Genomic DNA, 26,451 nt, shown 5'->3' on the forward strand with positions numbered 1-26,451 from the left:
GACTTCAGAGGATTCTAAGAATGGTGGCAAAGGTTTTCTTTACATGTATCCTACTGCAAGAAACCTGCCTTTTTTGGTTTTCCCTAGAGAAAGTATTTGATTCTTACTGTTTTATCTTTCCAGAAACAGTCTGTAGATTATTTCTTATTTTATCTGTTAAAATATTTGATTAATGGAATGGTTGTCTCATTGAGCTTTATCTCTATGGTAACCTAACTCTTAGGGAAAAAAAGTTAAAAGTGGATTCCTGTTATACTTACTGTGAGCTACAAGTTTATATACAGAAATAATGGGAGTGTCATATGTAACTTTGTAAAATGTATAGGTGGACGGTTTTTATTTTTTTGAGAAGATTTTATGTTTAAAAATAGACCCATGTACCCCTAAAGAGAAGTACTTAAAAAAATAAATTTAGGAGGAAGGCTTTACAAAGTAATTGAAAGCATCCTCTGGAAGATGGAGTTAGTTACCAAAATTAACCAAAGGTCATGAAATTTTTAAATCTTAACTGCTCTTAATTTAACAAGTCATTGCCAACTTAAATTTAGACTGAAGAAAACTAAAGATCTTAATATCGAATATTGTTAATAAAATCTGAAGCACCTTGCTTAGTTTGAGGTGGGTTTTAATTCAGAGTACACCCGACTTCATGCCAAACAACATGCTTATAACAAGAGAATGAGGCAGGACATTTTTTAAATCAGGTAACACACACATTTTATCCCCTGTAGGAATATTGGTTTTACTGAAACAATTCTAATAGGTCATGTAGTAGCTGCTCCGCAGGCATCCCATCCTTATCAACTCTGTGAGCAAGGAGGGAGGCATTCCCTCAAATGCCATTTTCCCATTTTGCAAGCTTTATTCAAAGACTTCTTTGTTATTATGTATTGTGTGATTTTTAAATCCAAATGACCTAAGGTGTCAACAATGAAAGGAAATGTTTCAGTGGTACATTTAGTAGGAAAAGAATGTAAGAAGGGAAAACAGAACTGAGTTCTTGACCTATTTTTAGAAAGCAACTCCTATTAAAACTTAAGTTTTTTATTGAGCAGAAGAGAAATTTACTGTCCAGATTCATTGTAATTATAACAGAAAAGTTTGTAATACATCTTGAGTAGTAAAAGGAACTTTGTTCCGGTATTTGCTTCATGATACATACTTCCATCGGAAGAAAGTAAACGGGGTCTTATTCTTACTTTTAATTGTCAACGAGGCACCCTCAGCATCTCAGGAGTGTTTGTAAAAGTGCACCGTAGTTGGTACTTGATGGTTTTCAAGCTGTTATTCATTCCCTCTGCTGTTGATTAGTCCTGTGGAGAAGAAAGTCTGTTCAAAATGTATCCATTTTTAAAATTTAACAGAAAGAGGCTTCCATAGGTATTTTTACTAGAGGAAGCGTGTGTTCTTCTAGGAGGAGTTGCTGAAATGCTCATAAACACTTTCAGAGTGTTCCTTTTAGTGATTTATGTGCTGTGAGAGCCTGATATAGGTGAATGAAAGAGGAGATCATTTTAATGATGTAAGTGTCAGTGTGGGAATTTCTTGCGTTTGCTGGAGCAGTGATTCTCTTCACTCCTTATCTGGTGTGCCTGGTGAAGTGATACTGGTTATGGTTCCCTCATTAGTAGAGTCTCTGTTGACTAGTTAGGACCTTGGGCATGACCCATCACAGTGAGCTCAGCTCAGGGTCACAAGTGGGGGAGTCCAGATGCTGAGCAGCCCAGGCAACTGTGGGGCCTGCGGAAAGAGCCCAGCAACCCACGGTTCCGCGCATGTGCTGTGCACAGCTGCACCTTCCATCATCGTCGCCCTCCCTGCAGTTGGCTTTGTGCATTTCTGTCCTCCAGTCCTGTTTAAGCTGCTTTCCCTGGCGGCCTGCCCTCTCTTCCTAGCCCTCTGCCTCTTAAAATAGTTATAGACCCAGAGGCTCCGACAGAGTAGCTCCTGCTTGCAATAGATTTATTTTAATGTTTCTCTATTCCTAGAGAATTAGCCTTCTGCTCTGAAGCTTTGAGAGATTTTTCAGGGAAGCAAAGAAGAATCTTTTTTGGGGGGGTCCTCTTCATTCACATGAAGTTTTTAATAGGTAACTGGACTGTGTGGTTATATGGGAACTTACATTATCTAACAGGTTGTCATTTGGTTTGGAGCTGAATGCAGGTGCACAGTGATCACATCTCTAGTATGTTCTCTTTAAAAAGGAAATTTTGGGGGCCCCTGGGTGGCTCAGTCTTTTGAGTGGCTGCCTTCAGCTCGTGTCATGATCCCAGAGTCCTGGGATCAAGCCCTACATCGGGCTCCCTGCTGCATGTGCAGCCTGGTTCTCCCTCTCCACTGCTTGTGCTCTCATTCTCTCTCTCTCTCTCTAATAAATAAATAAAATCTTAAAAAAAATAAAAAGGGAAAGGAAATTTTGTAGTAATAGGCTTTGTTATACTGAATTTCAACTCTTTTATCTAAAACGAAAGGAACAGTGCACAGAGGGATGTCTTGAGCTCTGCCTGTCTTGTACACAAGTAGATGGTAATAGGATTGGACCCTCTGCTGGAATTCTGATTTCTCCTGGAAATCCTGGCACTGCTGTTATTATTTTGCATGTGTTAAGCACCCCCAGAGCACATACAATGCACAAAGACAGCATAGTTTCTACTCGCAAAGGACTCACGTGCTGAAATTAGGCGGTACACAGAGACTGGGCCCCTGACATCACACACTAAGTAAACTGGCAGAAACCATAATATGAAAGGGAAGAAAAGGAAAACAAAATGGAGTGGGGAGCGTTGGAGGAAGCTTGTGGGGTAGTTTTCAGATTGTCTGGGCTTTTGCCAAACAGGACAAACTTCACTGCCCCCCAGGGTGCTCCTTCCCTTTCTCTTCCAGCAGCTGGGGAAGTGATGGAGATAGATGAGACTGACCCCAGCAGTCGGATCCCCAACGCCAGTTCCCTGTTAGAATTCCCCACAAAAGGGAGGAGATTCACTAGTTTCTCTGCACCTGGAATGCTTATTATGTGGAGGAGGTAAACTTAGTGTCTTGTGAAGTCCAGTAAATGTAAGAAGCATCTTTCCCAATATAATGGTAATGGTATTTGGATAGAAATCTGAATTTGTGTTCCAGATTTTCTCTCTCCTCCTGAACTGATATGCACTTGTCAAAACTAGTTACTTAACCCTGCACTGGGTTAGGATGTTGAGTCACCTGTTGAATTAGAGAAGTGCTTTGAGCTTCTCAGAAGAAAGGCATTACGAAGATCACCTAAGCATTACTGCAGCTCCTAAAGGAGTCAGAAGAACATGAATCAGAAGGGAGCTAGTAAGACAAGCTTCGGGTATTGGAGATTAATAAATGGGAATATACTGTATGAATCTGTGAGTCATTTTCCCCTTTATAGGCAACCTCAGCCAGTCTCTGACTAAGGTTCTGGGTCTAGTTCATGGCTCCACAACTAAGAGACTTGGAGAAGACTCAACAAAGAACCTCACAAAATGATTAAAGGGTTGAAAAATGATATCTATAATAAGATGTTAGGAAACTTCTATTATTTAGCCTGGAGGGAAAAAAATGACCGGGGGACTCTTGAATTGTTATGGAAGTAAGTATATGCCTCAGAACCAAGGAATGATGACCCACTAGTATCTATTTCCATTGAGAATATAAGGGTTCAGTCCAGCAAAGTTTAGGTTAGAACCGTGGTCCTCACAGGGCAGTGCTGGTTCTCTCAGCATCAACACCACCTGGGATCTTGTGAGAAATGCACCTTCTTAGGCCTCACCCAAGATCTGTGGATTCAGCAACTGAGGAGATGGAGCCCAGCAATCTCTGTTTTGACAAGCCCCACAGTGATTCTGATACACACTAATGTGGGACCACTAGATGACATATAAGGCAAGGTTTTAAACAATGGAGAATTTGAATACTGGAAAATGTAAGCCTTTTTCTGGAAGTCGTCTAAAAAATGGGTCTGTATTTGTTTCTGATGTTTTCGATATTCTCTCTGAAGTTTAGAGATAAATGACCCCTCAAAGTCCCTTCTAGCCCTGACTTTGCTCTGGATTTCCTCCATCACTTAGAGACGATTAATAATTAACCAGGAAAATTTTGCAATTTTCTGAACTCAGTAGTTAAGACAGTGCCCATTTCAAATGAGAATCAAATGAGAAAATGTGATGGTACTGTTGTATTATCAGATAATATCCCAGTGTTATTCAGTAGACTCCCTGTCCCCCATGGGACTTTTTTATAGCCACCTGAAGGGGAATTTGGGCAGAGATCAAAACAAGGAACTTAGACGATCATTTTGTGTCATAGACCGCTGGCTGGATTGGTCGCTTTCTTCATGAAGCCTGTGTCAGAAGATAGGTGGCTATCGGAGAAGTTTGACTGTACCCCATTTTCCCAACTCTGTCCCTTCTGCAGCAGGAGAACTTTGTTGGTGAGCTGTTGTATCACCTGCGGGAATGCCATTCCTTGTCCCTGCCATGGGGTGTTCCATCTGACGCCCTGGGTGTAGGGGTATGTTAGCAGTTTGGAGGGGCTCTGCTAGTGGTGAAGGATAGTGACCTGTTTCATCTTGACGTTTTTAGATCTGCAGCAGTCAGTGGTACACGTGCTAGACACTTAGTGCAATTGAATGGTTAATTACAGAGTTGAAATGTTAAAGGCCACAGGTGCTCTGCCCTCCCCTGTGTAATAAATTAGCTTGAGTTAGGAAGGTGGAAGTTCTTTCTCTTCCCAATCAAAATAGTTACTCCTCCTCCAAGTCCCTCTACTCTTTGTGCTTTTGCCTGATGGAATTGTCTTGGGTTGAAAACACAAACTACAGAGAGTGTGTCTATTTGTTATACTTTGTATAGCATTCTGTACCATAAAAGCTTTTTGTGGTCACAACGAAGCATTCTCCGAAGACGTGTTTTGCCAGTGCTGCTTAAAAAGTGTCACACAAGTGGCACACGGCTGTCTCCAAAGAAGACATGCTCTGTCTTGGCCAGGATACTGTGCGCTCACATTTTAGCACTTAAAAACGGGTTAGGTAGAATGCTTGGCTCTTACGGCTATAGTTAATTACACATTTGCAGAGTATTAAAAGTTCTTGAAGTGAGAAAAGACAAGTGAGGGCAGCCTGGCTCAAACTCCAGTTTGCCTTGTCATGGGAGACAGAGGGGTAAAGGTGGCAAGTGTATATAGCAATGTTGCCCAATCTGCAGACCGGCCTGTGTTTGAAAACACTGACCTCCCAGACGTGAAGCTGCACGCACTGTCATTTCTCCATCTGTGTCGATTTACAGAGTGTATGAAATCCTGTGAATCCTGGTTGCGCACTGATAAGATAGCCATATCTCACCAATCCAGAGGGCAGAGAAAGCTGATTCTTAGCACCCTGAATTAATCTGAATATAAAATGTTCTCTTTAAAACCGGCAAACTCTCAATAACTATAAATCCAATAGAAAATTCAAAGGTTTGGTCGGTTTGGTTCTTACTGATAGCAGGCAACAGGCTATTTTCATTTCTATACAAAGAAAAATTTAACTAAAGAGTCATCCCCTTTGGTCTTTCAGCCTGGCAAAAATAATTTTGTTTTTAAAATCAAGCTTATATCTAGTCCACATATGTTTCATTAAAAATGAGAGTGGGTCGGAGGGCGCCTGGGTGGCTCAGTCGTTAAGCGTCTGCCTTCAGCCTAAGTGTCTGCCTTTGGCTCAGGTCATGATCCCAGGGTCCTGGGATCAAGTCCCGCAGGGCTCCCTGCTCAGCGGGAAGACTGCTTCTCCCTCTCCCACTCCCTCTGCTTGTGTTCCCTCTCTCGCTATCTCTCTCTCTCTGTCAAATAAATAAATAAAAAATCTTTAAAAAAAATAAAAATAAATGAGAGTGGGTAAGTGGCTTGGGCTAAACTTTTTTTATTATAGTTGTTCAGTCCAAAAAAATTAAACTTGAAGAGAAAGGAGGGGGGAAAAGCTCCTTTGCTTATTATTAGACTACTGAAGAATTACTGACCTAATGATTCAATAAAACATCCCCAGAAACAACCTAATAAGGTACTAGTTAAATAATTTATGGTGTTGCCACATAATGCAACTCTGTGCAGTGATTTAAATGATGATGTTCCATCTGTAATGAGTGAAACTTGCAGGTTACAAAATACATATGTATAACCATTTTCCAAATGGAAGGCGTTTTTTTAGTGGCCTAATGGCTTCATTTTCTTTTTTAAAAGGCAGGTACTTATATGAACATGAAAAAAAAAGCTGTGCACCAAATTAAGCAATGGTTATCTCAAGGACGTGAGCTGATGTATGATGTTTTCCCCCCCTTTTTCTGGCTACCTATATGTAAGATTTTTTTTTCAGTGAGCATGTATTATGTAATAATGAAAAACTTTCTTTTCAAAACACAGCTATTATAATTCATTTTGATTTTGACTTTTATATTTTATTTAATTTGGCAGTGGCCTCCCAGTGGCTTACGTAAGTAATGTGTACTCGGGTGGATAAAACTAGTACACCAAAATGTACACAAAACAATGATTATTTTTCAGTGATGAGCTAGGAGCATTTTTCCTTGTTTTACTTTCTTGTGTTTTTACCATATTTTTATATGTGTGTATTATTTTTATAATGGGAAAATCTGACTTTTTTTTTTTTAAAGATTTTATTTATTTATTTGAGAAAGAGAATGAGAGAGAGAGAGAGAGAAAGCACGAGAGGGGGGAGGGTCAGAGGGAGAAGCAGACTCCCTGCCGAGCAGGGAGCCCGATGCGGGACTCGATCCCGGGATTCCAGGATCATGGCCTGAGCCGAAGGCAGTCGCTTAACCAACTGAGCCACCCAGGCGCCCCAAATCTGACTTATTTTTAAGGCAGAGACTTGAGACCTTGGTTCTTAGGAAGAGGCCCACACAAACCGATGGGTGGCAGTTATTGACAAAGGGTAATTCTGTGAATTCTGTAGCATAAAAGGTATTCCCCAAGGGTCTGCTTTCACTACTTATGGCTGTGGATGTTCAGTGAACTCTATTGCGACCTCAAGTTGAATAGGATCTCAGGTTCAGTATTATTATTTAAAGGAAGGGAGCTGGGGAATCCAGCATATTTTTAAGTCATTAAAATAATACTTTGTGTTAGGATTATCCATTTAAATTTTATAAGGGACCATCATTCTTGATCTTAGATATAAAGTAGTGAATGGTGGAACCATATATTGTAGAGCTCAAGAGAATATTTTGAGTGACACTGATGAGGGATGATGGAAAGAACAAGTCACCTAGCTAGTATTTCCAAAGCACTTCTCTTTGCAGTATCAAAGTGTATCTCACCAGTGTTTATTAAAAGTGATAGCACTTTAAGAGAGTACTGGCTCCCTCAATTATTTCTGCCAAATGCTGCTACGATGTTCTTCTGGCCTTAATCAGAAGGTTATTTGGGGTAACTATTTGGTACTGGTGGCAGTTGATTTAAGAAAATCGTGAGCAAAAACAGTAGCCCTCCCTTTTAGCCCGTTTTGTGTGGTAACGTGTGAGAATAAGTACTTTTGGTGGTTATTTAAAGGGTCTCTCTTTGAAGTATCTTCCTAAGTCTGAGCCTAAATGAATAGAATCTGTCACCAGGTTTACTTGGGGACAGAGATTTAGACTGACACTATATTGAATCCACCGTCAACAGAACTGATACCCTAAACTGAAACCAGGTGCCTTGAGAAACCACAAGAAATCTAGTAGTACTACCATGTTTTGGCCTAGCCTTCGTTACACGACCTTTGTTACTCATAGAAGAGTATTTCCTGGAATACTTGGAACTAAGAAAGCTGGTTTTTCAAGTTTCCTTCTTACCATTTTTGATCCTTATAAGGAGTGCCCCTCTTGTCATCCTCTCCTGTATTTCTTTATCATCTTGTGTCTCTCTCTCCTGCAGTTATAAGATAGGAATAATTGTGTCATTCCTTTCTGCACTGTTGGCTCTTTGGGAAAGTAAAGACACACCCCACATGGGTTTATCTTCATTTCTTCTGGGGAGGGGAGGGGAGAAAGAGATGTTGGGGAACGATTTAACCCCAATAGTCGGACACGCAGTGGATTGAGTACTGCCGCCAGTGAGATTTGTGATCCCCACCTCGGCACATCCAACACCGGCCGGCACAGATGTGTGACATGCCACATGCGTATCAAGGACGAATAAAATAGGTGGTTACAGCTTGATTGATAGAATGCTTTGCAGGTTGAGTGGCTCAAAGGAAGGAAGAGAACAGCTTTTTTAAAAGTGATAGAACAGATAAAAATATTTCTAGACTATATTCTGAGATTCTGAGACTCTAGACCAAGTTAGAAAAGGTAGAAAACCTCTCTGGTTACTGTCAAGAGAAAGGGTGGCTTTCAGAAGAGCAAGAGGAGACTGGATCTCAGCTTAAAGATTTAGACTGAGTTTATTTTCTTCCTTTTTATTTTTTCATTTGTTCATTCATTTCTTTGTTTTGTTTGTTTTTGCCTTTAAAGATTAAAAGCCAAAGCAGGAGGATATGAGTGCACTCAGCATAGTGAGGTGGTTGGGAGTTACAGATGAGCTTATCTAATATTATAAAGGTTTTAAAAAGAAGTGACTGCTTAAGACTTGACTTGAAGTTAAATTGGCAGCTAGAGCAGGAAGAGAGAATTGCTGGGATGTTCTGTCACTTTCTGCCTCAGCCGACTATGCAGAGTTCAGTATCCCTAAGAACCTAGAGGGTAGAGTGTCCAGCCAAGCCCCTCTTTCTGTCAGACCTGATTTTTGCCATCTCTCCTTTTGTTTACATTTTTGTTGGTTTTTCCTTGATCTTTAAATCAGTGTCTTCAGGCTCTGCGAGACTTGTCAGTAACAATTAAATAATCCCGAATTTTTATTTGAAGAAAAATGACTTAAAGTTTAATCCAGAAGAAACTTCTGATCAGGGTTAAAAACTTAACATTGTCATAAGAACTATTAAGTATTATAATGACACATTTTTTAAAGTCAAACTTCTATTTTATTGCATTCTGAGAGGAAATGACCCTCGATTGGCAATAGTATAATGAGAAAGATTTTGTTTTCTATCTCCTCATTAAATATTAAGTAGTGAACTTCTAAGAACTCAAATGACCTAATTGGATCCAACTATGTGAGAGCAATACAGGTATAGAAGTATCTTTTTTTAAAGGCAAATCATGACCACTTCAACAAAAATTATATATAGGAAAATTTACTTTTTCTGGTGACACTGTAGTTCTGTGAGTTTTTACACACACTCAGGGTTTTGTGACCACCAGCACATACAGGATAAATAATAATTAGAACTCCCCAGAGGTTACCTTTTTGCTGCCCCTTTGCATTCAGACCTTCCCTCCATCCTTTACTCCCTGAACTATGAAAGTAATCTCTTAAGTTCCATATGCAACCATGGTAAAGGGTGAAAATCTAACTACTTAAGGGGGTTTATGCACAGCCTTTGACCAGTTAAGTGGCTTATGGATGATTCTTAGGAAGCCAGACTAAAATGTGAAAACAAGGAGGAAAAAACATGAGCAGGGACATCAACAGCTGTATACTGTGTGGAAAGTAGACTTCACAGAATTAGATCAGCCAAATAAACAAATACCAACAACGAAACCTCTGGGGGCTGGATATATCAGTAACCAGAGTTGCTACAATATGTTATTTAAAATGTCCAATTTTCAACAAAAAATTATGAGAAAGTAAAGAAATTGGAGATTGTGACAGATACATAGGAGAAATAAACAATAAAGACTGCTTTGGAGGTGGCCCATATATTGAACAAAGCAGACAAAGACTTAAAGCAGCTATTATAAATATGTTCAAAGATTAAAAGAAACCATTCTTAAAGAATTAAAGAAAGGTACGGTGGCAGTGAATCATCAGATAGAGACTATTTTTAAAGAGATGGAAATGATAAAGAACCAAATCCAGATATGATACCAAAACACAAACAATGGAAGTGAAAATAGATAAAAGGGAGTACATCAACATTCAAAGCACAACAAAGGACACAGTCAGTAGAATGAAAAGGCAAACCTTTGGGATGGGGGAAATATTTATAAATCATTTATCTAATAAAGGGTTAGTATCAGAATATATAAAGAACTCTTTCCTACAACTCAACAGCCAAGAGCAATTCAATTTATAAATGGGCAGAGGACTTGAATAGACATTTCTCCAGAGAAGACATACGGACGGCCAACAAGCCCATAAGATCCTCAACATCGCTAATCATTCTGGAAATGCAAATTAGAACCACTATGAGCTATCACCTCACACCCATTAGAATGGCTGCTGTTAAAAAACAAACCAAAACAAAACAACAAGTGTCAGTGAGGATGTGGAGAAACTGGAACCTCTGTGGGACTATAAAATGGTGTGGCTGCTGTGCAGAACAGTATAGTAGTTTCTCAAAAAATTAAAAACAGAACTGCCACAGGACCCAGCAATTCCACTTCTGCACATACACCTAAAAGAACTGAAAGCAGCAGAGACTTGGAGAGAGATTTGTATACCCATTTAATTTAATTTAATTTGTCTATTTATTTATTTATTTTTAGGGAGGGAGAGAGGGGGGTGGGACAGGGGAAGAGGATGAGAGAGACTTTTCAGCAGGCTCCACACCCAGCACAGAGCTCCACATGGGTCTCAGTCCCACAACCCTGAGATCGTGACCTGAGCCTAAATCAAGAGTTGGACGCTTAACTGACTGAACCACCCAGGCGCCCCTGTATACCCATTTTAATAGACTTATTCACAGTAGCCAAAAAGTAGGAGCAGCCCAAATGTCCATCGCTGGATGAGGAAACAAAACGTGGTATAGCCATACGATGGGATATTTTTCAGCCTGTAAAAGGAAGGAAATTTTGACACATGCTTACAGCACGGATGAACTTTGAAGACATTATGCCAAGTGAAATAAGACAGTCACAAAAACACACTGATCTCACTCATATGGATGTACTTAAAGCAGTCAAACTCATAGAGACAGAATGGTGGTTGCCAGGGATTGGGGTGAAGGGGAATGGAAATTACTCTTTAATGGGTACAGAGTTTCAGTTTTCTAAGGTGAAAAGAGTTTTGCTGATGGATAGTTGTGATGTTTGCATAACAGTGCAAATGTACTTAATGCTACTGTACACCTAAAAGTAGTTAAATGGTAAATTTTATGTTTACTTTACCACAATTAAAAAAAATTAAGCATGGGAATACTGGAATTGAAAACTATAACGAAATGAAAAACTCACTAGAGGGATCAACAGTAGATTTGGGTTGTCAGAAGAGAGAATCTATGAACTTGAATAGAGAGCCTTAGAGATAATGCAGTCTGAAGAACAAAAAGAATGACAAAGAATGCACAGAATCTCAGAAAAATATAGGTCGCCATTAAGTGTACCAGACATAGAAGAGAGAGAGAAAGAGGCAGAAAAATATTCAAACAAATAATGACTTACAACTTCCCAATTTGATGAAAACCACTAAGCTACACATCCAAGATGCTTAACAAACTTGATTAGGATAAGCCTGAAGAGATCCACACCCAGACATGTAGTCAAAATTTTGAAAGACAAAAAGAAGATGTGGAAAGCAGCAAGAGAGAACTGACTCAATTCTAGGGGAACTGGAATAAGATTAATACCTGACTTCTCATGAGAAACAGTGGGGGCCAGATGGTGGTAGAGGCCATGTTAAAGTGCGGATGAGTCCTCTGCCCTGCAAAACTGTCTTTCAAAAGTGAAGGCAAAATAAAAACATTTCCTAGTAAATGAAAACAGAATCCATTGCTAGCAGATCTGCCTTAACAAGAAATACTAAAAGAGGTTCACTAGGCTGAAAGGAAATGACACTAGACAGTAATTGAAATACAAACACACACAAGAGCTCCAGTGGAGGTAATTAATTAGGTAATGACAAAAGACTGTAAATTACATATTTCTTCTTTATTCTCATAACTGATTTCAAACACCACTAAAGAGCAGCTTATACCCAGTTGCTTTCCAATTATTATAATAAAGCTCTCTATGCTCACATCAAGGCATTCTCCCTAGCTCCAAGTTTTCTAAAGGAAACACTGAGCCAAAGGGAATGAGTGACTTGCTCAAGAAAGTTTATCTCAGTCACTCGTAAGGAATTAAGTACCAGGAGCACTCTCATAATCAGGAAATAATATTCAAAGAAATCTTAAAAAATTTCTCTCTCTAATATTTTTAGACTGCTATTTTCATCATTCTTTGAAGGTGATATCAAGCAAATGCTTATGGTTTCTTAAGTTAGTAAAAACGTTTCAATTTCAGTTGTCTCAGTGAGAGATATGAAGTGCTGCAAGATTTTCACCTGACTTCCTGACCAGATGAACAATTTTTTGGACTTACTGCCTTGTTTAGACTGTTTATACCACTAATTTGGGTGGAACTGAATCAAGTTTGCTGACTTCTGATGAAGCACTTGAACCAACTTTCCTACATTGCAAACAGAAAAAGTCTCACTGAATCAACTTAATCATTTGCTCCCTCTTGCTTTTTCTGCTGCCTAAGAACTATTGCTTAAGAACCTTTGGAATGAGAACAAGAACTATGGGGCTGTAAGTTGAGCATGGAAAATAGTTAAGAATAATAATCTCCACCTATCAACTCTCCTATTTATATTAACGTTCTGTTAGTAGAAAGAATATGTAGTAGTATCAGGAATCAATCTTTTATAAGTATCACTCATATTTCTGTTGAGCTTCTACTGTAATCAGAACAAAATTAGCAAATAAACCTGTAAGAACCAAGCTATCTATTTACATACATAGTTCCATTTTAAACTGTGACTGAAGAGAAAGTATTTTCCTAATATAGCTCTTGGAGCTTAGCCAAACAGTCCAACACTTCAGGGCACAGAATCGGAACAAGTGCTCCCAGGTTTGCCATGTGATAGAAATGATGCTAAGTGATTTGCTCATGAAAACGAATCTATTTTTGGTTATGACTGAAGAAAAAGAATTATGTAGCCTATCTGAGGGGAATTCATCTGTAGCGTACACAGAAAGGGAAAAATGTCTAGAAGCCATTTCTCCGCTCAAATGGGAGTACATATATAAAGGCTAGCCATCCTCGTCCCATGCTTCCAAGCAGTATCGTACCTACAGCGCTCCGGCAAGGTGGTCCTAATCCTGAAAAAGAAAAATCTCTATGCAGGTTAATTCCACATTTCTTTTTTTTGTTTTGTTTTGTTTTTTTAAAATTTTTTATTGTTATGTTGATCACCATACATTACATCATTAGTTTTTGATGCAGTGTTCCATGATTCATTGTTTGTTCATAACACCCAGTGCTCCGTGCAGAACGTGCCCTCCTCAATACCCATCACCAGGCTAACCCATCCCCCCACCCCCTCCCCTCTAGAACCCTCAGTTTGTTTTTCAGAGTCCATTGTCTCTCATGGTTCATCTCCCCCTCTGACTTACTCCCCTTCATTCTTCCTCTCCTGCTATCTTCTTCTTTTTCTTTTTCCTTAAAATATGTTGCGTTGTTTGTGCACCGCAGTGCGCAGTAAGCCGTTCAGTTAGAAATTTTTTTCTTCCTCTCCGAGTGCAGTCTTACTACAATGAAAGACTGTTTGCCATATCTCCAGATTTGATCAAGAATGGCTGATATGTATTTCCTTATAGTAACTTTTTCATGAAATCATCAAATTATAAAATTGAAATAGAAGGAGCAGGGGCACCTGGCTGACTCAGTTGGTAGAGCATGTGACTCTTGATCTCAGGGTTGTAGGTTTGAGCCCCACGTTGGGTGTAGAGAGTACTCAAAAATAAAATCTTTAGGGGCGCCCGGGTGGCTCGGTCAGGTAAGTGTCCAACTCTTGATTTTAGCTCAGGTCGTGATCTCAAGGTCATGAGATTGAGCCCATGGTCAGGCTCTGCGTTCAGTGTGAGTTTGCTTGTCCCTCTCCCTCTGCCCCTCCCCCCCCAAATAAATAAAATCTTAAAAAAAAAAATAGAAATAAAGTTTCTGAAAATAATTGCTCAGTCATTAGATTCCATTTGAACATCTCTAAGGAAATGGCACTTCCATGTCCTGAGGCAGTCTTTCAGTTTTTAAAAATTATTTTTCACTTAGGTTCTGTAGGGCCTTCTCCATCTTCTCTTCTTCAGGCCAAATTGTCGTGATTCTTTTAACTTTATCTCCTTTTCCTTATTTTTGCTGTTTCTTTCTTTATCCTTTTAAAAACATATTTACTTAATAGATTCATACAGTGCCTTCCCAGAGAGCAAAAGGCTACTGGAAGACATCTAAATAACACACATGCTTTATGAGCCAAAGAGAAACTTAAATGTCAGAATGACAAAAATGCAGGAGGGAGAATGAATACAGCAGGAATGAGGCCCGGAAAAGAAACAGGGTCCAGAGGGGCTGAGCCCACAGGGTCTGCAGTAGAAACTTTACATAGAAGACCAAAATGAGTTTGTGCGATGTTCCATAAATTCATGAAGGCCGTTGACTGCCTTGTTCTAGAAAGGGTCAGGAATTTCCACCCCCTCTCCCCACAGCACAATCCTGTGGTTCACAGTTACAGGCTATACTGCCTCTTCTCAGTCCTGTGGTCTCTGGTTCATACAGAATAATAGAGCTGGACGGGACTGGAAGATATCATCTGCTCTTGAAAATTTCCAAGGATCGTGGCTCTGCGGCATTCTTTGTAACCCATTCTCTTGTTCACCCTTTTCTCTTTCCCCGTTTTCCCTGCCTCCCACTCCCCAAGTAGGAGCTACTATCATTAGGAAGGCCTGGTGAAGGCCGACCAGGGGCATCACTTACATTGCTCTCCTTTGAGTCCCCCCCCCCCACGCCCCCGCCGTGCAGTCAGTGGATAGCACCTCTAGGGAATAATCATCTCACCTCTACTTTCAGTTATGGCAGTCACATCTTCAGGATGACCAAAATTGGACCAGATGAGTTCTCAGGTCTTTTCCAAACTCTAATGTTCTCTGATTCTGTAATTCTGTGAACCAAAATAAGGAATAAGAGACTAATTATAGGTTGTTTCTTGAAAGCATTAACCTCAAAACCGTTTCAGTCAGGCTTGCAGAGTACTTGGCGCCAGCAGGACATTTTCTTCCTCTCTGGGTACAGTTCGGTTCTGATGGCCCATCCTCAAGAGAAGCATACAAAAGATGAAGGGAGAATTCTAAAGGAGGACCAGGTGTGACTGAGGATGCGCTTTAGAACCCTGTAGATGGGAATATGATAGAAGGCTCTGAACTGTGCAGCGACCTTTCCATCCCGTGCTCAGATGCCAGAACAATGGGATGTTCTTGAAAGTGAAAAACAAAGATCAACAAAAAGTATAGAAGATGTATTTACCTCTTAAGTTGTAGGTCGTAAGCTTGAAGGAAGAATTGTCGGAGGAGAGGCCTGGGCTGAAAACAGACTCATGATAAAGTCATTTTGTTTATTGCAAAAACAAAGCGTATTTTGGTAGTACATTCCTAACTTCTCAAAAAAGCGTACATTCCTCGGTAGTGTTTTGAAGGGTTTATCCGATGCTAAAAGTAGTAATTGCTCATGGTAGGAAGTTTTGGGTAATATAAAAAAATGTCAAGAACACCTAGAGAGAGCCACTCTGAACCTTGGGTATATTTCTTTAAAGTCTCATTGCTGGTGTATTCTCAAACATAGTTGAGATCATCTGGCACACACCATTTGTATGCTGATTTTTCCCTTAGCCGACTATGTTCCAATGCCGTGAAAAACTCAAGTTACATCATTTTATTTTATTTTATTTTTTATTTATTTGAGAGAGAGAGTGAGAGTGCGAGAGAGATAGCACGAGCAGGGGGAGGGGCAGAGGGAGAAACAGGCTCCCCGCTGAGCAGGGAGCCCGACATGGGGCTCAATCCCAGGACCCTGGGATCATGACCTGAGCCGAAGGCAGACGCTTAAACCCACTGAGCCACCCAGGCACCCCTCAAGTTACATCATTTTAGTTATTATATAATATTTCTTCTTTAGAAGTCATCAGTGTTTCCTTAGCCTTTCCTCCTGTCTGGGGGATAGTTAAATGGTTTCCTTTTTTTCATGATCGTAATAAATGACATCTTTGTGCATCAGTCTTTGTTCACATTTAAAATTATTTGCTTATTTTCTTGGACTTGTGAGGTTAATGTCAGAAGGCCACCCATACCCTCCCTTGTTCAAGACAGAGCACTGGGACTGCCATGCATCTGACCCAGCCTGGCACATTTACAGGCACCATTTCCCGTATGAAAAATAAGTACTCCTATTTAGAACTGTTTAAATAACTTCCAGCTGTACTTAGAGAACATTTCCGAACTGATTTTAGAGTCAGTATTGGAGTAGGTGACACTTTTATTTATAGTTTGCTTATACTCTAATTTATTTTAATTGACCTCCTTGAAGCTTTTGGTATATGAAGTGTCCACAAGTCCAGATTTAAACGGTCTTTAATCTGTGGGCCTCCGTAGGAGTGATTTTCAGCTGAAGTATTTATATTTGCCCTAAACCTGAATGCTAATGAATGGGTTTCCACCTATAAGATCCTTGAGAAGCGAGGTTGAAGACTTGTCTCCACAGGAACGCCCTGCTTTTCTTTCTCTGTGGAAACAGTACGTGGCTGGTTGGAAGAGAGGTCACTAGTCTGTCCCCACAGCAAGCCTTCCTCTTTCATCTTTGGCCTCGAAAGAGTTGTGTCTGAGCCCCTTTCTTTGGAACTTTGAATTTGCAATTCTAAGTCACCCACATCCTCTCATTGATCTGTGTTTGCTCTTTGCTTCTTGATGCCATTATTTTAAGCAAGGTGTGACACCTTGTCCCTGAGCCCTTGCTCAATTGGTCAAACTGGCTGCTTTTACGAGTCTGAGTGGAATGTTCCTTCTTTCATTGAATAAGGAAACTACTCTTTTCTCTTCTCTTCTCTTCTCTTTTCCTTTTAACTATTTAACTTTTATAACTTACCCTAAGGGGGTTGGGGGTGGGGGTGGGGGGAAGGGCAATGCTAGCAATAAAGGAAGGGAAAAATATCAAAAGTGAATATTACCTTTTATGACCAGTATTGTATTGGTTTTTTACCTCAGCTTTACTGAGGTATAATTGACAAATAAAATTGTAAGATATTTGAAGTGTACACCATGATGATTTTATACACATATACATTGTGAAAGGTTTCCTCCCATCTAGTTAATGAATACATCCATCACCTCACATATTTATATATGCCAGTGTTATTTATAATCAGTTTTATTGAGGTGTAATTTATGTACAATGAAGTTCACCAATTGCAAGTGTATAGTTTCATGAGTTTTGACACACATGCTCAGTAGTGTAGCCACCACCATACTCCAGATAAAGAATACAAAGTTCCCTGTGTAGAATATGTGTTCATATCTCTTGGGTGACTGTGCCTCAGAATGGGACTGCTGACTTATGTGATAAGCATATGCTTTATAAGAAACTGCCATCCTGTTGTCCACAAGGTGGCTTTACCATTTTGCATGATATTTTTTTCTTAGCACATTTAGAGGTATCTTCATCTACCTCTTCACCCCCTCCACCCCTCAAAACTGTTCATGTGCCTTACAATGTATATCAGTCTTTAATCAAAGATAAGGCCAGAATTTGTACATTGAGGAAGAAGAGCAGGACTAGAGGGAAGTGGGCTGACTACGGCGGGGGGGGGGGGGTGGAATAAGAGTGAGAAAGATCCTTCTAGAAGGACTTTGGAGCTTCAAGTTGTTCTTCCTGTGCCTATAGTGGTACTGATAACTTCAGGTTGCTTGAGGCTAACCACAACTACAAAACACTTATGCATACATAAGGTTTGATCCTAACAATAATTCTGTCAAGTACATGTGTTATTACTGTCCCCATTTTACAGATGATGAAACTGGATCAGAAAGTGGATGTGACTTACCCAAGGTCACACTGCTAGTTATTAACAAAGCCAGGTTTCTTGACCATGACCCCAGGGCTTTATCTGTTAATAATGATAATAGTCACCATGTATTGATCCCTGGCTCTGAGCTAGGGCCTTTACCTAGCCACCACATTTTGTATCATTATTCCCATTTTCCAGGTGAGCAATTTAAATGACTTTGCCCACAGTTGTGTAGCCAGTAGCTGGCTGAACAGGAATGGACCCAGAACCTCTGACTGCAGGTCCTGTGCTCTTTCCCTTTCTTCATGCAGGAGAAACAATGTTCCTTTTTTAACAACAGAGAGGAAAGGAGAAAGTGAAGAACATGCAGTGCTGAGAATGGCCACAGTGTGTTAGTAAACTGTCCTTGCCATTTATTTCCAGTTTATGTTGGGTTTTAAATCTGCAGCTTGTTCACTTTGAATGCCTTTAATAAAGATTATCAGGCTTTATCCCTATTGAGTATACTTGCTTCTTCTTGCTTCTGTGTCCGTGTGTTCCAAGCTGGGTCTAACATTTGGCTTGGTTGCCTTGCCTTCCCTTTGGACATTTTTCCCCTTCTCCCTCCCTCTTTCTTTGCCCTTCCCCTCTTCTCTGTCTCTCTCTTGCTTGCTTTCTTGCTTCTGCTTCAGTCACAATATCATCTGCCTTTCTCCAGGCTCCTGTGCTCCCATAGGCGGCTTTGCATATTTGTAAAATATGCCATTTAAAAGTACTTAAAGCAAGTTTCAGAGCCATTCTTGTCATGTTTCCATTTTTTTTTATCATTATTGTGAAAATATGAAACCGTGTGTTTTATCATAAATATACTATTACTTTTTAAATTAATTTTTGAAATTTAAGAGTGAAAAGTAGATGTTTTCATGAGCTATTCAAGAATGATGGTGTTGATAGAAACTCCTTATGATAAGATCTACATCCCGAGTGTTGAAAAAAATGCTTCTGCTGTAATGTTCTGTAAGTAAGATTTCAAAATTGAATCTTCTATTTTACCTTTCCATATTATCAGGAAAGGCTAATATTCTTTATGGCTGAGTAGTCAGGTTTACTCACAGGTAGCAGTGAGTTGTTAGATTTTACATCATACCATTGAAGAGATTATCTGTGTTCAAATTTCTACCAAAGTGTCAGAATTCAAGATTCAACCCTAGCTTCTAGGAAAATAGTTTTTACATTTTTAGATGGTAGGTATGAGGCACTTTGGGTTTTAGGTGAGGTGTTGGAAAATTACTTCAAAGCACTGGGGTCCTCTGCATGGGGGGATCTGGCTCCTTCTCTTCACCTGTTGGAGGGAGAGGTTGGCCTGGGTGCAGTCCATGAAATCTCAGGGAAAAGCTTGGCATAGGCCAGAAGCAAACATGAGGAAGAGAGGCTGGCTATGGGCCAGGCCTTTAAAACCGCAGGGTCTCTGGGAAGGGGTCCTAACTAAGCCACAGTCCACTACAGACCTGATTGTCTGGGATGGGTCGTGCCAGCTGAGGAGCTGATGGGACTCCAAGGCTGAGAGAGAGAGGAAGGCAGATGGAGGGCTGCAACAGGCATCCCTCGGCATATTTGCTTGGGAAGGCCAAGGGTCATCACCTTTAGCAACGTTTCAGAACAGGGAACCTCCCACCCAAGGTTTTTTTTGTATTAATGTCTATTAAGTGCTACAGCTCAGCCACATTCCTGTTTTTAAACTGTGTACAAATTCATCTAGAAATATTCTGAGAATGTTTGTTTTCACTTTTTCTTCAACATTCAGCTTTCTAGTGTAGATAAGAGGGTATGAGGTAGAGCTGAAGCAGATGCTCACAGAGGAAGTTCTAAATCCTTGACTCAGGAGTCCTGCCACTGCTCTCACTGGGCCTGGTGAAGGAAGCAGGACTGGTTCAGAGATCAAGGGAGAGAAGGGATGGTGGGCAGGACTCAGAGTTGAGGAGCTTGCTCAGAAGAATCGAGGGTACCGAGAAAAGAGAGTGAGGATCTTGTTAACATTACAAGTTTGGGAGGTAGAACTTACAAAACCCCTCGGGACTTCTTCCAATGATTCAAAACATTCTAAGGTCTCTGTTCCTCAAACGTGAGAAGTTGGTGGCATTTGAAAATTGAAGAATATCTTGAAACGTTCAGTCCTGTGAATTGAAGCCATCTAAGGGCTTTCATACTAGGGGAAGGAGAGAGAGAGTTGGGAGGCTTGTTCTGACCCTTTTCAGAAAAGCCCTTGCAGGAGAGAGAGAAGAACCAAGGCTGGAAGATCTAAATACTGTTGCGCCCTTGTTGAGAATCACCGCTGAGGAGAGGAGGCATTTCCATGCGACGCCTTCACACATCAGGCCTCTCTGTCTCCCAGCGACATGATTTCTATGAACTCAAATGAGTTGATTCTTCGGTATCAGGTCCAGGCTCCCCCATCGCAATATTAAGTAAATATTTGCCTCTGTGTTTTCTTATTTTCTTCAGGTTTCAGTTTTTACATTTAAATCCTCAGTTTATTTTGGATGGAGGTAGGGATCTAACTTTTTTCTTCCTTCCAGATACTTAGCAAGTTGGCCCAACATCACTTGTTGAATAAGCCAACCTTTCCCCACTGACTTGATTGCCACCTCCAGAATCCTGCTTTCAAACAGCCAGCACGGTCCGGTGACACACCGGCCAAACCTCAGCCACTCTGGATTTGTGCTTCCATACTCCTGACAGATTCCGATCTTGGCCTTGTGCGTGGTGCTCCCTGGCCCCCCTGCTGGGGGTGCCAAGCTCTGTTTCGGCAGCAGATCACACGGTTGTTGACGTGCTCTATTTTGATAAAAATGAATGGAAGAGGGAGAAAATCAGGGTGTTGGTCCTTGCCATAAAAAAAATAGGTCTTATAAATAGAATACAAAATAGAAGTCATTTGGTCTCAAAAAAGACTTTCTCCTCATCCAGATGCTTATTGAATGTAATGTGAAGGAGAAAAGCTGCATTAAAGAACACAGACACGGTTGTAGAAATAAGTTATCTAAGATTATCTGAGTAGGATAGGGGAACCCTGGTCTGAAATGGTGCCTAAGGTATCATAAAGACAATTAAAAGCCTCCCCAAGCCACCCCAGGCTGAGGACATACCTGCTTTGGTGCTCCTGGACTTGACGTCTGTGTGCATCCTGTCCCAGAGTGAACCTGTGGGCGAACCTTGCCCTAACATATAAAAACAAAACTAGAAACAGTGCAAAGGAGAAAGCATAAAAACTCTCCTCGGCTGTTTCTCAGCCCAGTCCTGCGAGTCAGCAACCATCTGTCTCTCTCAGTCCCTGCATGCAGGCTACCACCACTTGAGCCCCTGAAACCTCCTTAGTGTCCTTTCTCTTTGGTCAGTGCCATGGCCACACCGGGCCGGGGGCCTCCTCAGGGGCCTGCCCAAACCATGCAGTGGCCCCAAATCAGTCTCAGCACGTTCCCTCTTCTGTCCAGCCCCTTCTGCACATGGCAGCCAGGGTGGCCTTCTCAAAATGAAAGTCTGATCACGTTGACCTCCCTCTGGTTACAAGCGTTCAGCGGCTCCCCACAGCCTTCAGCTTGCTGGACACTGCCTTACACCGGCCTGCCTGTCCCGCCCCACCCCTTGCTGCTCCTTCCCACCTGGGCCATGCCTGGAATGCCTCCCCTGGCCCAGAGTTCGCTGCCTAATCCTTAGGTTGCCTTCCCCGTCCTCTTAGACCCGGTCCTGGCCCAGAACTGCACTCTCACAATGCAGTGTGCCACGGGCCTCCTGCCTCCATAGCACTGGCCCCAGCTAAGGGTCGTACATTTGTGTGTTTATGTGGTTAGCATCTGCCTCCTTCACAGGTCAGTGAGCCCCACATCCATTTTCCCTCATCGTCATACTCCTAGTGACTGGCACAGGGAGGTTTTCAATAAGTACTTGTTGAATATTGTTCTTGTTTGCCCTGTTGGCAAGCTAACCTGATAAGATTTCATCAGGAATTTAAGATTAGATCATACTGGTCCAAAATATTCCTATTTTGTATTTTCACATCTAGATTTAATGTGTCCATGATATTAATAAAATACTCTCTTAGTAGGATATTGTCCTTTGCCTTTAAAATGGTCTTTTCATTTGTCTCACATGGGATCTAAATTTCTAGAATTGCATAGGTTTCAAATCTTAGCAAATAATAAACTCTATCAGTATATATTTTCTATTTCATTATATGCCTATAACATTGCATACATAGATGACTCTATGACCAAATATGATTTATTATATACTATTTTAATTTGAAAAGCATGTGATCCAGTTTGCAGTTTTGGGTGGAAGGGAGAAATCATCTATTACGCTATCACTCACACTTAGCCACTGTTCTGGTTTTAGTATGTTACCTACCTGTCTTTTTATATGGATTCGAACATCACCATGATCACAATATACATAAAATTTAGTGTCCTGTTTTTTCCCCCTAAGTAATCTTAATGTTAATTGATCATTATACTGTCTATGACATGACATATGAGCCTAATTTATCCAGTTCAGGTCAATAAGCTTCTATGAAGAACCACACTGTGCTAATAAGTACCATTCTGCACACCTAATACCATTCAAAAAAAATACAGATTTGGTACCTTGACTATATAATAATAGAATACCAACGTTCCAAAGCTTTTAGTGACATTTTTACTTCATGGATATATTAATTTTGTGGACATCGCCTCTTTATCTTAGAAGACTTTTCTCCATGTTTAATAGCCTCTTTTTTCATGTATTCAACAAATTGATTAGGGCTTCCCACATGCCAGGCACTATTCTATGTCCTGGAGATACAGCAGTGAATCCAATAAAGTCCCTGCGCCCTCCTGAAAGGAGACAGATAAGAATGAATGAATGAATGAATGCAGTGATAAGTAGAACAGACAAAAAGCAGGGTGAGAGGGATGGATAATGGCATGGGGGGAGGAGCTGGTCTTTCAGGAGGTCAGGGAAGGCCTCTCTGATGGTGACATTTGAGCAGAGACCTAAATAGCATGAGTAGGTACACAGCTGTCAGGGAGATTTTTTCTGGCATAGGAATCAGCAGGTGCAAAGGCCCAGAGGTGAGAGTGCTTGGTGTTTTCAAGGACTAGGAAGGAGCCTGTGAAGGAAGGGGCAATAGGAGCTGAGGACAGTGGGCTGGGGCGGGGCCCTCAGGAGACCTTGGAGGGCCTTCCAAGCCATGGTGAGGCCTCTGGCCTTTCCTCTGAGGGAGGTATGGGTAGGCATGGAAGAGTGACATGATCTGAATCGTGTTTCAGTAGGATCGTTTCATTCTGCAGCTTTCTCTCTTCCTCCTGAGGACTTCAGTTTCCACCTTTGTCACCCTCTGGAGGAGTCATTTTATACTAGAACCTGTAAGCTTCCTTTCAGACACCTGCATGGTATGCTCATAAAGTGCTCATTCCTTGTGTGTAAATGTGCAGGCAGGTCATTAGCCACACCCTGTGGTGTCACAGAATCATATTTGCTCGTTATCGGTCCAAGAAATTAGGCACATTCCACATATCTGAAAAACTCTGTAACTGAATTTCTCATTTCTTTATCTTTTGCCCATTTAAAGCAATTTTTTCTCTCTGAAAATAATGACCAAATGTATTTTTCAGATGACAAAAAGTCATATCCTATTAAGGCTTATTGTCAGACTGTAATTATAAAGCATACTTCAACCTCTGACATTCTAGAGACCAGCTTTTTTTGGTGGTGGGGATGGGGGGGCCATTAACCAATTATAATCTTCCTTGAGTTGCTTTATGGTTAGATCTGTCACATGCCAAAGTTAGATCCCATTAGTAGGCTTAAAACACTTGTTTCTGAAAGAACAAATTGTTACAGGTTGCTTAGGGTAATTGATTTCTTTTGTTTTCTTTTCTGTTACAGGAGGAGACATCACAGCTTTCCCAGATTGGGAGGAAAAATATGGAATGTGTTTTACCGCTGACTGAACACAACCAAATGAACTGTACTGACAGTAGTTTGAAAACCAGCAGTTAGCAGTTTGTTCAGGCTCTAACATTGTCCAGCACTTTCCAGAGCAAACTCACTGTTTACAAGAACTCTCGGCCTTACGACGTTTATAACCTCAAGCTTTGTTTATTTAAAATATTTCTGCAAAAGAAAAGTACCCGGAGCCCACTTTCCAAAATGGCCATGGATGAGTATTTGTGGATGGTCATTTTGGGTTTTATCATAGCTTTTATCTTGGCGTTTTCTGTTGGTGCAAACGATGTTGCCAATTCATTTGGTACTGCTGTGGGCTCTGGTGTGGTGACCTTGAGGCAGGCGTGCATTTTGGCTTCAATATTTGAAACAACCGGCTCAGTGTTACTGGGAGCCAAAGTGGGAGAGACCATTCGAAAAGGTATCATTGATGTGAACCTATACAACGAGACAGTAGAAACACTAATGGCTGGGGAAGTTAGTGCAATGGTTGGTAAGTAGCCTTATTCTTTACATCAGTGGGAAATGCGTCCGCTGCCCTATTTCCCTACAATGTTTCTGTCATGTCCATAAGTGTAATTTTTCCTTTAACTTCAAAAACTGGTTTGATGTTCCATATTTACTACATCTTATTTTGCTTTCTGCATTTTAATTTGATGGTTTTTTTTTAGTGTTCAAATATCAAGCAAACATTTCTCAATTTTTTAGCAAACTTGGTTGTTAAAATAGATTTGGCTAAAAGTACTTTTTATAAAGTACAGACAAAGATGTTTGTAGACTAGCTATCATTTTAAAGTGGTTTGAGAGTTCTTAAAGAAATAACCTGTCTCAGTGAATGTGTTTGTGAGGTTGACTTGTGAGATATCCTTGACAGTTGATGTCTGTTTTTCCATAGATTATTCATCAGTTAGGATGCAATGTTTTGAAAACGTGGACGCCGAAAACCAGCATTTATTAAGTTTTGTATTCTCAGTTTAAGGTTTTGAGTTGACCGAATCAATCTCAAGTGCTCGTGTTTCAGGAAATTCTAGTCTTCTACCTTATTTATAATCCCTTTGTTGGCTTTTGTTTTGATTTTCTGATTCTACATCTGAGAGCTCCATTTGGGATGATGTTTGTTTTGTTTTCTGGCCAAACGACCATTTGTGTGTCACCTGTTTATATTGGTAGTTTCGAGTTGTCTAGATGAGAGGGAAGTGTTGAGGGCAATGAAACATGTTAACAAGCAGACTGACCAGCCAGTCGGTGTGATTTCCCCATTGGCCAAGCTGACCATCAGCTTGAAGCACCATGGGGGCGCTGCCCTTCCTGCCGTCGCTATCACCAGAAAGAAGATGCAGGCAGGAATGCTTAAGTGCAGCTGGCAGAACTCTTGCTCTCTTTGCCTCTGGGTAGAGATGACGTCACAGCAGACAGCAGATCTATATGGGTAATTTGGCAAGGGAGAAGAGGGTTAGAGAGGAATCCTACCACCTTCTGCTTTCAACAGGACATATCCTTTTGTAGGAAGTGTCCTGCAGTAGGAGGTAAGATGCTAGCATACCAAGAACACAGCTACATTCCACAGGCCCCTAGTTCTTTACTGTCACTAGTGTCCCTAAAGCTCCCAGAATGTGGACGTTATTTGCCCAAAAAAGGTGGACCACCATCTTTTTTGCGACAGCAAGTTAGTCTAAGAAGTTGTTGAGGCATTTGATCCATATCCAGTACCGATGTACTAAGGTATTAAATACTACTAAGCACAGGACGCCGATAATACATGCTAAGGAGTTCTGTTTCTCAACATTTTGTGTTTTAACGATGTAAGGACTGCTTTCATTCCAACAGCCATTGTAATGATTGAATCTTATTTACCTTCACTGGATATCTGTTTCTCATCATACTCAGATAAAAGTGAAATTCGCCTTAGAAAAATGACAGTTCTTTGTAAAGATCACCCTTGGTTATCATGACAGTTATCTAAGACATAATCATAGTGAGCTGAAATTAAGATTTCTCCAGGAGGATGATATGGGCAAGAAATGTTGAAAGTAGGGGCAAAATAAAGAAAAGCATTTATAAAATTAAATCTTAACAGCAGCTTCTCCTTTCATTGGATAAAACTTCTGAGGAATGGTTGTTTTTTTTTTAAAGATTTTATTTGTTTATTTGAAAGAGTGAGTGAGAGAGAACACAAGCAGGGGGAGTGGCAGGCAGAGGGAAAGGGAGAAGCAGACTCCCCCTGAGCAGGGAGCCCGATGCCGGACTCGATCCCAGGACCCTGGGATCATGACCTGAGCCAAAGGCAGCAGCTTAACCGACTGAACCACCCAGACTCCCTGGAATGGTTGTGTTTATTAAAGAGATTTGTTAGCAAGGCCACATGGAGGCCCCAGCTTAGACTGAAAGCCTTGTGAAGAGCTTCATGTCATTGCTCACTTTTCTTTCTTTCTTTCTTTTTTTTTTTTTAAGATTTTATTTATTTATTTGACAGAGAGAGACACAACGAGAGAGGGAACACAAGCAGAGGGAGTCAAAGAGGGAGAAGCAGGCTTCCCGCAGAGCAGGGAGCCCGATGTGGGGCTTGATCCCAGGACACCGGGATCATGACCTGAGCCGAAGGCAGAC

The 26,451-nt window shown here is 40.8% G+C and overlaps 1 protein-coding gene across 5 annotated transcripts in view; it reads left to right on the top strand.

Moving 5' to 3' along the window:
- Positions 1-26,451, top strand: part of SLC20A2 (solute carrier family 20 member 2) — a 104,974-nt gene that overhangs the window by 32,907 nt on the left and 45,616 nt on the right. For all 5 annotated transcript variants that reach the window (XM_027599914.1, XM_027599913.1, XM_027599915.1 and 2 more), the window contains one exon: positions 23,785-24,337. In XM_027599914.1, coding sequence (XP_027455715.1) covers positions 24,049-24,337 — 289 coding nt within the window. In that variant the 5' untranslated portion in view covers positions 23,785-24,048. The remainder of the gene's footprint in view (positions 1-23,784; positions 24,338-26,451) is intronic.

The sequence above is a fragment of the Zalophus californianus genome, chromosome 2, assembly GCF_009762305.2.
Source record: "Zalophus californianus isolate mZalCal1 chromosome 2, mZalCal1.pri.v2, whole genome shotgun sequence".
Classification (NCBI taxonomy): domain Eukaryota; kingdom Metazoa; phylum Chordata; class Mammalia; order Carnivora; family Otariidae; genus Zalophus; species Zalophus californianus.